The 16,651-nt window shown below is 31.3% G+C and overlaps 1 protein-coding gene across 1 annotated transcript; it reads right to left on the reverse strand.

Annotated features, from left to right (window-relative positions):
* Positions 1 to 7,913: 7,913 nt before the first annotated feature.
* Positions 7,914 to 15,527, reverse strand: LOC128990432 (low-density lipoprotein receptor 2-like). Its single transcript, XM_054412794.1, has 7 exons — positions 15,434 to 15,527; positions 14,138 to 14,327; positions 12,967 to 13,020; positions 12,106 to 12,369; positions 10,492 to 10,852; positions 9,317 to 9,485; positions 7,914 to 8,989 (listed from the first exon to the last, which is right to left on the reverse strand). Exons 1-7 carry the CDS (start codon positions 15,474 to 15,476, stop codon positions 8,649 to 8,651), a joined length of 1,422 nt encoding a protein of 473 aa, XP_054268769.1. The 5' UTR covers positions 15,477 to 15,527; the 3' UTR covers positions 7,914 to 8,648.
* Positions 15,528 to 16,651: the final 1,124 nt, after the last annotated feature.

Below are 16,651 nucleotides of genomic sequence, written 5' to 3' on the forward strand. Positions count from 1 at the left end.
TACTTATTTGATTTATTTTAAGAAAATCAGCAGACATAGGCAAGTGCTTCCCGTGGCTGCTATAAGCCTTTGTATCTTAAACTATACCATGCAAACAAGATTAATTAACCTAATGTAATACATCATCATTGAAGTTTTCGTCATATTTGATATGGTTAGACATTACACTAATGCGGCTAATATACGCATCAAACAGTGAGTCCCGTGACTCAGAATATAGTTATATGGGTCAAAATAAATATAAAATCCCGACTGATTTTTGACAAAATTGCTTCGTTGACCAGAAATCCGCAATTTTGTGATTTAAGTAGGCGTAACAATACTATTTTACTATTATATTTTCATCTATTCATTTGAATAGAGTTGAAAGTTTACTATTTAGTTACGATGTTTTATATTGTTATAAAGTATATATTTGAAGACTGATGCGCCGTCATAATTACGTAAGAGCTCGTTTACCTTCCGGAAAGACATGTAAAGTTATTGGTATACAAATATGTGTAGGCGCTAACTAAAGCCCACTAGCAACAACTGAACATCCTTAAAATTGAGGGTTTTCTGTAAATTAAATAATTGCAGCCAACTTATTAGTTAGAGTGTTTGTATCAAGTGTTAAATACGCCGTAGATAAAAATATCCTGGTAAACAAGAAAATCTTACGTGACTGCCACTGAATAGAACTTGTTATCACTCCATACAGAATGCAGCTATTTTCGACAACAGCTGACATTAAAGAGAATAATTAATTGTTTGCAAAGATCTTATTTAGAGCAAGATAAAATGGTCAACAAATTTTACCCTTATCAAAAACGAAATTCCATTGCTTTCACTCAGTTCTCAATAAAATTTAAAATCAGCTTTTTAAAGTTGCAAACTGACACAAGCTAATTTTGTTGTTTTTGCCTTCTAAATTTTAGGGTTTTTATGTGAGTTTGATATCACTAGACCCGGCGTTGCCTTAGACATGAAGTTTGAGCGCGCTCCGGAAATTCAATTGTAGGTTCTTCTAATGAAAAATACTATACTACTCCTAGTTCATGGACAATTTCGGTAAGTACAGGTAGGTTAACTGGTATAATTGTGAATATCTCTTTTCTTTAACAGTTTTGAATACAAGACCTCAACGTTCACAACACATTAAGTTTTTGGTAGCCATAAAAAAAAAAAAAATAGTTGTTTAGCTACAAACCCCCACAAGTAATAAATTTACATTTTCACAGTATACTGTAGTCATTTTTCTTACGGGTTTCCTGGGCAGAAAAAAGCAACACTATAAGCAACGAACGTTAATATTTACATCCAAGAGATAATGCTATTGTACACTGCGTTAGAATAAATTGTGTGACTGAATAAGCTATAATTATTCACTGACAGTTTAAAATATGTGAACTATATATAAGAATATGTCTTTAAGACATTAACTGTAAAACACCTTTACGCAAAGATGACGAAAATATGATATACTATTTTAATGTCGGTGTGCATATTAAAGATTTAATACACGAGGACTATTGTCATTGTTAACACCTGTCTAAGAATTTTTTTACGAAAAAAAGTATTGTTAGAATTTTGTTTTGGACCTTTTAGTTGTTGACAAACGTGTAAAAGGCATACCTTTACTTGATATATTTGTATCAACATTTGCTGTTTATAAGCAAATATTAGTTGCGTATTGACAGGGCCAAGTCAAGCTTTTAAAGAAAGAGACAAAACCCTTCGTCAGGAAATCCATTTATACTTTATCAATTCATTACAAGTTAGTTGTCTGTCCACACTAATACAAACTGAATGTTTTCTTTTGGCAAGCTATCTCAACTTAGTATTAGGATAATGTTTGGTAAACCTATCTTTTGACACATTATTCCCAAGGTTGCTAGGCTCTAATCCAAAATTGTTTTCCACATTACCTTAGGTTAGGGTTTATAAGGGTTGCCGAATTATGCCTAGGATACAAATCCATATTGTTTTCAATGAGTTGAGACGACAAGGTCGTGCAAAAAATGTACAAATATCAACAACATAAACAAAAATGTTAATTGCCATAAACTACTAAATTCCACCGCACCGGACAAAATGTAACCACGAGATTAGGTTTGAAATATGTATTCAAACGGTGTGATAAATTATACACGATAAACGTTTGCAGCAATATTTAAATCTAAATTTTCATCTCGGTCAATAATAGGTTATTTACGTTTTAATGCCGTAAAAACCAATACATTGATGGGATGACAACTCATGATGACGGATTAATGAGAATTTTGCATGTTCGAATCCTTATGTAGCTTCTCAGCTTAGTATTGGTTTATAACCTGTATGCATAAATATACTTTGAATAAATCAACCTTTTAATAAACAGACATCATATTCAATTCAAACTAAGGAAATGAGTGTAAAGTTGTAATTCGAACAGTAAAAATACATAACAAAGTAAAATTTTCGAATCATAAATAATATATTCGCAAAATGATGTTGAGACGTATTCTTTTTTAATCGTAGGGTTGCTGTGATGATTAAGTTACAATCCATGATTTGTAGGTTTAAATTTATGAGTAGTTTTTAATTGCCAATAATGAATGTAACATGCTTCTAGCTTAAAACATGTTGAATTTGAAAGTTATTCAATGTCATGTTATTCATTCGTGTCACCGATTTTTCTTATCTTTTATATCAATTTCAAAGTGTATTTTAACCTTAAATATGAGTAAGGATTGAATGTAGAATAGAGTGTAATATAATCTGAAGATTTGGTACTAACTATGACAAGCTATATCCTTAGCGGCAACCATGTATTCATAATTAAAAAAAATAACCTCAATAATATCATTCTCAATGTCGTGATGATAAAGAAAAGGCCAATTTGGAGTTAAATAATATCTAAATGAAGGCAATTATGATAGGCGAGGGACTTAAGTAATGTAATTAACTTGCAGACGGAGCCTAATCCTCAATACAAACAAGTTAACGCCTATGGACGGGCTTCAGACTTAAAATATAATAATGAATATTACGATTATATGAGCTACGAGTCTATCTCACTATATTGCACTATGTGTTTAAAACCTGGTAATTCAAACCTAAAAATCTTATGCGTTAAGTTGTGTTTTTGGTGGAAGTTGTACACTAATATTTAAGATCGTTGAAGCAATCCTGCTAGGACTTGATTAAGGCCTAATAATTGCTGTGTATCATGATTAGCCTATCATGTATAACAGTGTCAGACCATACGTGAATCACAATTAAGCCTTTTAATTGTTATGTCAAATTCCACTATCAAGGGAGAGAATGGATTAATCAATGTCAATATGCTCATACCATACTGTAGTCTCAATTTGTCAACCATTACAAATGTCCAATGGCCATTGTGTTGGCAGATGGGACACTTAATTGTAATGCCACTAATTATACTAATGTAAATGACATGCACAGACTTTATTTAACCTTCTATTCATGTTAGATTATTACTTATATTCACATATTTAGTAATGTTAATAGCTATATGTCCTCTAATTCTCGATTCGAAGAATTAATAACATTTGCCATCAATGTTTGTGGGAACATTAGGAGGTGAATCCGCAATGGTTCCGTAGTTTAGTCAGTGGGTTGTACAAACAAATTAGGCTATCTGTTGATATGTGCGGATCGTTTGTATGCAACCGTAATGTATGTACAAGATAATTAGGTTCGTAGCAACATTGATAGCCGCAACATCGTACAAGGTCATACTACGTCACAGAGGTCATACTACGTCACAGAGGTCATACTACGTCACAGAGATCATACTACGTCACAGAGGTCATACAACGCCACAGAGGTCATACTACGTCACAGAGGTCATACTACGTCACACATGTCACAGAGGTCACAGAGGTCTCACATTGAATCTGACTATAAGATTTTATCTTTGCTGCAATGGTCTGACTATAGTTTAATTATTAAAGCAATGTATTATAATAACTCCAATTGAGCGAATCCATTTAAAAGAAGAAACTGGTGACAAACATGTCTGTATGTTAGATGTTTAATCAACATATTATACCATACTAATAGTCCAGTCTACGTTTGATGTGGCATACACGTAGGAGGCTTCTGTAGATTTGGATGATCATTTCAGCTTAAATTCGACACTAAGCGCACGATTATACAGAGTTAAAGTGGTCTACTGGAACTATTTATTAAATTTCTTTTCACTCTTAGTCTTCTTAATTTATTCAAATACTCTAGTATCGTAGACCGATGTAGATAAATAGTGTTCAAAAGTAATTGTAATGAAACTATAAAATATTTACGAACATAAAAACAAAAGTTTTTGATGGATGTTTAGTCTTGTTAAACAAACAATTTATATAAACACGAAACCAAATTACATTGTTTTAACTTTGTTTTTAACATTTGTGTTTTAGCCTAGGCAAGAAAATATGACAGGGTAATGATTTACTTTTTATTTTTATAACTGTACCCTTATTCTTTCAATCGTATAAGCATTCACCTCTGTTTGCAATAGGTCAAGCCTAAACATGTTTTTATGATCAATATATTCAACAATATTCAAACAAAATTCTTATATCATCGTTATTTCAAGTTTTAAATTAGCAAAATATCCGCCGGGCTCAAGCTTTAAATAATTAAACCTACTGTCACTGGCATACAGTAATGAAATAGCATGTTGTACCTGCATATATCCTGGGAAACCTTATTTATATGCAAATCTTAAAATCCATTTGTAGCTATTCATTTTTACACGTAGATTATTGTTTAGGAAATAACCGTAATATGGCTTAGAAAGTGTAGATTTAGGTTTATTGCTTGAACCTTTTGTGTTTTTTATAAAAAAAAAATAGTTCAAAATATTTATACTGAAGTAAAAATACAGTTGAGGCTATCATATAAATATTGATAATATGAATAATTATTGATTTATTAAATTAAATACACAATGATAGCAAATAACTGTCATATTTTAAACCACTTTAGGTTAAAAACAAAATACGAGTATGTTTTTATTTTATTTATATTTTATCATAATTTTTTGAAGAGGTTGGCGGCCTCTTTTAACTTTGCATTTCCCCGTCCACATAGACTACAGATCTGTACGTGGAATGTATCCAGCAAAGCAAGGGGTGAGCCGGTACAGTACGAAGGTGAACTGTACTGATAAAATGCTTGTGGCAGTGACCAGGATCCGAACCCACGACAGCACTGCCTTGGGCCCGAGGTCCATGACGCTACCATCTGAGCCACCGACTTACCTGAGGTATTCTCTATTTAATAGCAACTAACAATATAAAAATAATAAAGCTATCTTATATATACTAAAAGACTTTTGCAAAAGTTATGACAGATAGCCTGGCCATACTACTGGACCGAATTACGCGCGGTTGGTACAATATGAAAGATATTTTTCTGTAGATGTGTATAATCCCCTTATAAATTAAAATAGGCTCAAAATGAGCACGGTAAATTAATTTGAAATAAAAATAATAACATGGGCTTTATGTGTTGCTATGCTGGTGACGAAATAAAAACAAAATATAAACAGAAAATCCAAAAATTTCCAATCCCATGTTTTATTTACAGTGTAAGGTGAAAATAAAGAAGTTGGCACAATACAAACTTTTGGTTTGTTTTCAACCACGGGGCGAGCTCTCGTAAAAATCTAACATATTTATGACCTGCTGAAGCATAATTGTCATTTTCTGGTTTTTACACAAAATAGATTAAATTTAAAGCAATACAGTACATTCACACCTCAGGATTTTATGTACAAGTAAAAGATTAAATTTTAAATTTTAGTCTGCTAACACATGCAATGCATCCCATAATTTGTCATCCATGAGATCAGAACCATGAATCAGTTAAGTAGCTTAAGTAAGTTAAATTGTTGAAATTATCGAAAAACTACTAAACAATATTCACTAAAACACAAGAAAGCAATTTACAAAGTGAATGTAATTAGGTGAGTTTACACGTAGGCAGTAAATTAGTCGGTTAAGATGGTTTGTAGGTTATCAGTAAATTATTGCAGAATACCTTCATGTATCCGTTAGAAATTACTGTAACTCGTTTTACCTGTAATAATATAATCCTTGTTTATTCAATTACTCTTCTTTTACTTATCTTTTATTGTGAAATTTGAGTGTACAATACATATTACTTTTTAAGCAATAGTTTAAAAGAGATAGTGTTCTTTAGAACGATAAATGATAAAAACTGGATCAAGATATTTATGGTCACATGTAATTGACAGAGAACAGCTGATTACACAAGCCCTAACAATCGATTAACATTATAATATCTCTATTGATTATTTTTATTCTGGTTAAACATTACAAAGCTACTAAATCTTCTCAGCATTGAACCTGTAGCCATTTCAAAATGTTAATTAGTAGGGTATCTACCCTAATGATACATTACTGTATATTACTTGATACTCACATATGAATACAGACCCAAAACAACATTAGTGGAGCGCTTTTGTTTTCAACATATGTAACAATAGGTTATTTTTGGTTTGTAACCACAGGATTGCACATATGCAACACCTTTCTTTAAATGTCATCCGAGGCTATTTTGTCAAATCTATTTTTGAGAATCAGAATAATACTTCCTACCTTATTCTACTTTCAATTAATAATTTTTGCCAGACCACACAATGTGATCCGGTATAAGAGCATTTACAGTAGAATAACCTCGTTTAAATGAACTACGCAAATTTCTGTTTGAACATCCACCACCTGTTGCATATCAGAACCTATGATGTCATACAATATCCGTATCCACTACGGCATCATCCAATTACTTATCCGGATCAGCACAATCTGGTGCTCACAGATAATCACCCACATTGACTAATGCCACTGTCACTAGTTACACGATGACTTGCTGCCAATTACGTCATTTATATAACTAATTAGAATGGTTGGATCTTACGTTATGCAAATGCTGTACAAACATAAAACATGAACAATTCACGAGCAAATTTTATTTAGATTTACTCCTCACAAATCTATATATTTAATTCCGTAAACGAATCGGTCCCCAAAATATATCTCGAGCTACGGAAAAGATAGCATGGCTGATGAGGATTCATTTTGAAGCCGAAGGTCCAAGGACGGTGGAAATAATTTCTGAAGTGTCCAAAATTACATCTGCTCTACCCCACAGGCCATCAAATATCCAGTCTTTTTCTAATGGAAGTACTGCTACAGTGTTTTAGAATGGTAATGCTTGGTTGAAATTTATCGTGAGGAAATGACCGCGACTACGAAGGTGAGTATTTAGGAATGGTGCACAACATAGGGAATGACCAAATTACAACGGAGGAGAAGGGCAACAATTGCTGCTATGGTTCTCTAGTGTAATTAAATTTCACAGTGCTTCAGTACTTCAATTATGGATTGGATAGTTTTGATGTTTGACTGACATTTATTATTGGTGTTATGTCCAAAATTTACAAACACTTTAACAGTCTATTGTTAAACTATATGCATCAATGGTAACAGGTCATATTAATAAGCGATTCTGCTGATGAAAAATCAGGAATCTATAAATATTTGTCGTTGCCTCATCATGAACACCTGTTGTTTACGTCAATTTATAAAATTCTTAAAAAAATTTTAAATTCTATAACATTAAATTCGTTTTTACTCAAAAGTAAAAGTCAAACGGCATGCACTCTTCAAAATAATTAATAACACCGAAAGTTACACTGGTATAGTTATGGGCACAAGTAATGCAGAATAAATAAGAAAATATTAATGTCAAAATTTGTTCACGTTACAATAGAATTCACTGGTCATAAATGGATTCCTCGAATGGAAATACGACCTAGTCATATGAATCTGCCGTTCTATTGGCCATTTACATATTTTGTTCAAGCAATATGCAATGCTGTTGAATGTGGATTTGTTCTACCTCAAAGGCTTTAGGCAGTCAATTGGAAAAACACAATAGTTTGTACATAAATAAATACAAAATATATTTTCTAGCTGCCGAGAATAAATATACTTATTTTAAATACATTCATATTTGTTTGGTTTGACTGCAAATACACACCTGTAAACAGCCTTTTAATGGAAACTATATCAATTCTTAGGATATACCGTTCATAAGTACATCGTCAGTAAAAAAAAACACTCTGATACTTTTGAGATACACTGCAACAAAAAATTAAAATTATGGGGCTTTAATCACTACTATGAAATAAAAATACTCTTATGTGAATTTATCAGCTTACGTACCAGCTTAAGACAACTTTTATGTTCTTCCCATTTGGTTCATCTATAGGTTACTTTTATTTTAACTATATTTTTGTCTTGCTAATTAACTTTCATAACAACTAAGAAAACAAAATGGTCCAATTATAGACAATAGCATCTCATCTGGTGTTATGAAAAATACTAAAACACAAATCATAAATTCCAGCTTAAACGAAAATAAAATATTTCATAGAAATTTGTGCGCCCTAAACTTTACCAATATGGACTACAAATAAAAAAAGGCATCAAATATTACAATGTGGTGAGAAGTCCACTTAGTTAATGTCAACCATAAAGTACCTTAGTAAGAATGTCATTTATCATTTAGAAAATAATCATATAGGGAATTTAAATTTAGACCTTCGTAAGTACAAAAATTCGAGTTCGTTTTTACAAAGAGAAGTCCGTTCTTTCTTGCGAATCTGCAGGCTGGTATTTCCCAATTTTCGCTCTTCTTTTGACAGCAATCACAACAATAAATACAGACACAAAGATTGTTGTGATGACGATATAAAATAATGTCATACTGCTTGAAGATGCCGTTACTGCTCCAGCTGTTACAGTTGCATTCTGGGAAGTCTCGCCAGCTGACTGTGTATATTCGTCTGTTACGTTCACAGCTGATTCGGCAAGGTCACGTGATCCATTTACAGATTCTCTGTTACCCTGTGATTCATTTGTGCTTGGAGTTTCAACTGTCTTTTGAGTGGTGATCTCTAGACCAGGGATTACTGTTGGCATACAAATGATGAGTGTTAAGGTAAATATTTAGAAAAGAGCAGTTGGCATTATAGTTATGATAATATTCGAAAGTTAGATTTTTTATTTGTATTTATTTTTGTTTTTTAAAGAGATCTTTAAGGAAGTAATTATTTTCATACAATTCGAATTTAACTTTGACAATTTCCAACAGACAGTTTTCCACAATTTGACAATTTGCTAGATATAAAAATCATTAAATATTTTTAAGTCGTGGTTAAGTGAATACAAAAGAAGTTCAAAGAAGAGAAGGTAAATCAGGATTCAGAATTATACCTAGATAATGATATATTACGTACCATTACACGTTTTGTTGTCCTCTGCTAAAATCATGTCATCTGGACACTGACATGCCACTTTCATCCATGAAGAAATGGTACAACTGTGTGAACATCCTGACAATCTACAGTGTGAACTGTTCAAAGGCTTCTGAGCATCTATATGGACGAGACTCCATTGGACAACGCCCTGAAAATGCAATTTGTGTAAAGTATACTTCATTTGAACATATCGTTCTTTATGTGCACACTAGACAAGTAAATGTATTGATTGGTTTAAACGAGTGGGATTGCGTCAAGTTAATATTTTCCACATCGAAGAAAATCATTTCTCATTGACTTGACAGTGTTTAAAATAAGTTCAGGTAAATAGCTTTTACTTAGTTTGTTGAAGTTTGATGTTTCTCAATGCATTATTGAATCAATAGATTTACAGAAACCGATTGACAACTAATTATATTGATATGTTTGTAAGATAACATTTAACATTTTATTTAACATATTAATTTAGAATTAAATCACAAAAGGAAATAAGGGAAACACTTGAATGTTTATTTAATGTTCCTAAAATTGAATTCTTTTTCTTCTATTTACTTTTCTCAGACGATTAATTAGGTTTTGGGACAAATTAATTAATTATTATTGTATAAATTGAGTTCTAACATATTTTAATCGCAAGTGAAGTATTTTCATATACCAAAAGGATCATGTTACTTATAAAGGAACCACAAAACTCTAATGTATTTTACATACTATTTTATATAAAGTTGAAATCGTAACATATTTTAAACAATTAGTCAAACTAAAAATACTTAGTTTAAAACGCAAAAACTAAGCGATTAGTGTTTAATATTGCCATGAGAATGTATTTGTTTACGTGGATTTACATCTTATAACTTTCCCAAGAGCATTTAGAGTTGTGTCTATATAAACCTTCTTATCCTAATTTTCTTGCGAGCCAATTTTTATTGTTACTATCATATTATTTTTTTATATTATATTATATTTGTTACTAAACTAATTAGATTTGTTTAGTTACATTTATAATTGTTTAAATATTGCCTATAAAAGTTTTGTGATACTTTGCTTATCAAGTATTCAACTTTTAAACCTTAAAGATCAAAAAATATTTTTTTTAAGTAACACAAAGAATAATGTGCAATGTAAATTTATAGCTAACTAAAACAACTATTTACCAATGGCACGAGCAACTTTTCCATTTTAACGTCGCCTTCACCAACAGCTTGCCATTCAGTGTCGTTGGAGTTAGTCAGCCAGTAGACAACTTTGTTGACTATCTTTGGCCCAAACTGCCACGCCGGGTCAGAACTTGTGTACAATTTCTTGTAGTCCGTTCCGTCGTAGTTTACACTGGCCAGGAACCTGTCGTTGCTGTTATTTAGTGATTTTCCGACAACATAGACGATCTTGCTATCGGTATCCAGAGTGATCTTGGATATGTCCTCAACACCATCGTCAAACTGGTAAATCATCGTCTCATTGCCACCTTCCAGGGTCGTGGTGGTCAACACGTTTGACTCCAGTACAAATAGTTTTCTGTGGAAAATGATGTTTATGAATACCAAATAGTTGAAAAATATTACAATCTTTTAACAATATGTTTCGATTTGATATATATTTTAAGTAAAAACAAACATACTGCTGGAACCTACTTCAAACTGAATCTTTATTGTATTGTTCTTTGTGGACACGATTTTTGAATTTGCACATTTATTGTAGTCTTCTTTAAGCACTATGTAAATATGAACTTGTATATAATTAATTTTGTTATTCTTTGAATTAAAAAGATTCCGAACTCATAAGCATAGTTTTATTGTAACCATAGTTTGAATTTTGTTGGTAAAGCATAGATTTTAATCTATGGTAAAAGCAAATTAACTTTTACTATTAAGTTCACATGTTACCGTATCAAATTCAAATCTAAATGAAATTGTCTCACAAACAAAACAAAACCTAAATGAAATTATTGTTCCATAATTTAGCAAAAAATATGTAAATGGAATTTTACAAATTTAATAAATCAAAATCTAAATACAATTTTTGGTTTGTAATGTCAATTTTAACATGCAGTAGCAGGTTTAAAACACACATTAAAACTAATACCACCTTATATTCGCACACTTTTACTATTATAACTTGTTAAAACACTCGATTTTACTGAGTTAATTATTTGCAAATATTATACCTATAAATAATTTAAAACACTAAACGATACGTTTTATCTTAGAAAAAATGCGTTGAATGACGGTTAGTTGTTAACACGCAACAACAGGTGTCGTTGTATCAGTGGTCTAATGAAATTACGAATTAACTGACGTATAAACAGCTGATCTTATTTGTTGTAAACTTGTTTTTAAGCATACACATATTATGTGCCTAATACAATCACAACTTTTTGTGTTGTTTGGTTGAAATATTGGAGTGAGGTAAAATAAAATGAGTCCCACAAAGTTAAATAAGGGCGGCTAAGCAAGTTAATGAATGAATAAGCTATAACGCGTCACATAATCAGTGCTTGAAAGCCCTGCTTAGTCAGTTAACTCTAGGAAAAGAACATTATTCCTAGAGTTCTTTTCTAGGGCTAATTAATTAATTTAATCGTGCTACTGCAAATATTTTCGATTAGACTTAGTAGTTTGATATTAGTTGTACAATAGCGTTGATTTGATAGTTTCACAAGTATTACAAATCTTTAAATGCCTAAATAGTGTTCTATAAAACTATAAGATTACAGAAAGACTCATAAGGCTAACTTAACTTAACAATTACTTTAGACAAAATGAACTTACTTTTCATACGGATCGACATCAATACTTTGTATAGGATTTGACTTTGTTAGAAGAGTTTTATTGTTTTTATCTTCCACATCCATGACATTGAGGGACGACTTTATTTGTTCGCGACTATTCGGCTCACACGTCCAATACAAATTGTCGTTGATCCAGTCTAATACCAAGTTGCTAGCCTTTAGACATTTGCCAAACTTAATTCGGAACGGCATGTAAGGATTGTCAGACTTGCATATTTTATAACATAACTTGCTCCTACGGCACCTAAAATAAACATAATCATTTTAAGATTCTCTCTGTTTTAAAATTGTAAAACAATTGTAAATAATAAATAAAAAGTGAGTCCTTGTAACAGGAAGATCTAGAATCGTAAGTACATGTTAAATTCCGAGAAGAACTTCAAGAATCGGAGATATATTTTGCTCCCCTGTAACTCATTAAATTAAACCCAATAAGTTATAGCAGGTCTGCAGGTCTGCTGAAACGGTGGTATTTTCCTTAAAATTTAGGATCGGGTCATCAGGGATTTGGTGTTCTCATAGTTCTTGAACATTTTGTTATCGGATTTGTTTGTAATGTAATAACATTACATTGTTCATTGTAGAAATCAATTACTAAAAAGTTCAATCGAAATATGTAGATTGAGAACAGAGAATTAGTGTAGAAAACGTGGTAAAGGCATATTTTTTTAGTTTTTCTTTACGTTAATAGGCTAGTTTGTCTTTGTTAAAATACGGAACTGTAAAGATACCTACTGAGTACAACTGAAAACCAAGCCCTGCATTTTTATATTGATTTGTTTCATTGAATTTACTTCTTCGACATTTGAATTTTTATAATAAATAAAAAGTAATAACTTACCATTCTTCCAAATTGTGGACATTACATGGCTCTGATTTGTCAACGATTTTAGTCCTGAAACAGAAGAAAATTATAAAGTTTTGTAAAGGATAAATTATATTTGGATTTGTGAGAAAATTGACGTTTTTTAATTAATTTAAAATGTTAATATAAATATAAATTAAAATATACTGCATAGTAAAATTAAAATATTAAGTATATTTCAGGCTAAAATAGCAATAATGTGTATTTAGCTAACACCGTACTCTTAATGTTTGTCAACCGATACGTGCAAAATTATAAAATAACGTACTAAACAAAATTAATCAAACCTTTCTCAGGGTTTTCCTTCATTTTGTTCAAAGCCAGACGTGAGTTAGCACACTCTTTAATAAAAAAAAAAACTTCTTGTTTACTATTTGGTTAGTTTATATACTCAGTTTCAGGATTATAGCATAATACGTACTAAATGCATGAAAATATTACCACTCGTGATTTTTTTACGCATACAGACATATAAAAATGTGTTGTTATTAATAAATCCAAAAAGGTCTATTCATAATACAAAAGACTATAGGTATTAGGAAGTGTATCTTTTACAAAGTTAAGTATATCCAAATTTGATTATTTTTTTAAATTATCTAGTTTATTGTTTTATTGTATATTCATCCTAGCAATACACTATGATCCATATATAAATCCCAAAGTACCGATGAGCTTTTGAGAAAACTACAAGTAACACACCTAAAAACCATGTACTTAAAATGTTCGTCATGACGAGAAACCTTGGGCAAAACTATCCATTATTTCATAAATTGCCCTTAATGGGTCGTAAGTCCTTTATTAAGTGAATTTCCATTTACCTAATGTTAAAATACCTCATCTGTACTTATTTGTTTGTTATTCTTTCAATTTATTACCTTATTAAAATCAGGTGTGATCATTTGTTTGTATTACTAGATTCTGTTTTGTATGTTTCAGCTTAACTTAACCAATCAATATTTTTATTAATACTTATGAAGTCAAACGGAGTGAAGCCCGTGGGTAACAGCATTGACTATTGGATACAGAAGGTTGTATTAACAGTCAAAGGTTACAGCTAGTTGAATAAAATGGCAACTCAATTGTTTGAATTTTATCAAAATATTCAATCAATGTACCTTAGTGTCAATAAAAATCCATTAAAAAATACCTGACTATTTTGTGATCGAATGGGTTTTGACTTTGGAAAATCCCGTAAACATTTTCAGTTTGTAAGCTGTAGGTAACAGTGTTGGCTCCTTTTTCGTATTCCAGAAGAGTTTTGACATTTTGACTGATCGGGTCCACAGCGTGTACGCCTCCTTGGTTTGCGATGAGCACTGTGTGGTGAGCTGCCACAGCTGAAAGTAATAGTGTTATAATGTTCTATCTATAGAAGATGAATACATTAATTTAATAAATTAAATCTTAATGTACCTTGATTTCGTTTAGTAATTTATAATACCTCCATTTTAGGGTGAATGATAATCGTTTCGGTGACTATGTCACCTTCTTCGGATCCTTATCAAAAATATTAATTATCAATAGTCTTTCATATTTAGGTCATCAAAACATTGAACACGCATACATGAACATTTATAAAGACATAAAAATGAATATTCAACTACTGTGGCCACCGGGTACATCCTGCTTGGTTTATATGTCCAGTCTCTATTTAAAAATCACTGTTTTTAATGTTTCGACGACCTCAATATTAGGGAAGATTGATATTTTTGACAAGGATCCAAAGAAGTCAACCTAGTCTCCGAAACTATCGTAATCTACCTATTTAACCCATCGCTAGCTATATTGTGCAAGCAAACATTTAAATTAAAATAAACTTTATACAATTCACTTCAGCCAATTATATAAAAAAAAAATATGTTACTCTAGTAATTAGGAGCAATTGACAACAATATTTTGATAGATCTAATTTATTTTTTATGATTTACCTCGTAGAAACTCCTCGGAAAAAATGCATGTGACAAAAATGTTTATATAGTTTTTTTTATTAAAATATTTTCATCTCTGAGATAAATAAGGGCCTAAGAAAGTCAGCTAAATTGCAATATAAAACAAAATAAACGTGATTGCAGTGTGAAATCGAACTATAAAACATTATCTTTTATTATTTGGTAAGCTACAATAAATACCTATTTAATAAAAATTTTCATAAATTACACTATGTACATTTCTGTGAATAGCTTTGTTTATAAATTTACCAAAAAACCTGCATAAACCGTGGGCTATACTAACCATTGAAAGTTAAATTCTTTGGACATGTTAGTATTTTAAGTGAATAATATACTAGGCCCTATACACATTTTATGTTTTATTAGTGTAAATTTTAAGATTACCGCCCTTCACAACGCCGTTATATTAACAACCTATTATTTTATACACCTTAATACAAGTACTTTTCTAACAGGAGCTTGCTGGATCAAGGCCAATGACACGTTAAAATTACCTGCGATCAGAGACACTTCCAGAAGAAACCGTCCTATGCACATGATTGGTCGGGGCTACACACTACACAGTTACTGGAGTTGTCTAGTCGCCGGTTCGATCCTTACTAACTCTCCATTACCGTATCAGTTAATGTGGACTGGAATGACTCACGGGCTGACTGGAAATGATGATAACGGGGGAAACTATGACCTCACTCATTTCGTGTTTCAAAATAGTTATCTAAATTACAATAATTTATTAGTTTCAATGCGTTTGGTAGTCTCTGGATTCCAGTTGGTTGAAATTTTAATTCATTACCGTAACTCATTTTCTATAAATTTGGTTACTCGTATATAAGTGTACACTGAAATAGCTGTAGATGTTTCCTAGTATATAAATGGAGGGGGATATAGATATACATTTGAAAATCGCATCTGGATAAAACTGTTGTCATTGAAATGGTGAAACATACGTGGAAACATAAAATTCCAATAGAAAGTATACAAATTAAATAAAATAATTTTCCAACTTTACTTTCTATGAGTTCTACTGTTTCTGCTGATGTTCTTATCCTTTTGAACTGATTCCACAAAAATACTTCTTAGAAAACTTGTACAAATTGCTTCTCACAAATCAATTTATACTTCGTGGATTTTTAAAACACTACCCAAATACTGTATGTTTCAAAACAAATATAGAATTTTTACTAAACTATTTCATCATTATTATGAATTATAGCTTGACACTTCTCAAGGAAAATAGTTAATATGGAAATACTAAATACATTTTTGTGTTATAAAACTGTAATGTATCTTTGTTTCAAGCTACTTTCAATGTTAAAAACCCCATGTAACGAGGACACAAAAGAGTATGTTTGGAACTTATAATTTTCTTGCCCACTTAACTATATTTTTCACCAACCAGAAGGTATTCAAATTAATACATCAAACTACGTTGCTAGTAAATATGCACGTACACACACACAAGCACAACAGCTTAAGGTCGATAATTAAGTATTAGAGTAAATGCGTATTGTTAAATGGTTGAAGACAAAATAGTGGAAATTTAAATAACGTAAAAATAGAAAGACTGTAAATTTTGAAAAAAAAACATCCGTCTATTGCATTTGTTTACACCCTGTATACAAGAAAGTGTCCGAATATAGTAAAAACTGCGGCATTTTATAAGCTATCCAACCATATGATACACTATTGGGCTTTATGTATGCTTAGGTAGG

This window comes from Macrosteles quadrilineatus, unplaced genomic scaffold, assembly GCF_028750875.1.
Source record: "Macrosteles quadrilineatus isolate MER2022 unplaced genomic scaffold, UCM_ALF_1.0 Scaffold_3__2_contigs__length_128488019, whole genome shotgun sequence".
NCBI lineage: Eukaryota > Metazoa > Arthropoda > Insecta > Hemiptera > Cicadellidae > Macrosteles > Macrosteles quadrilineatus.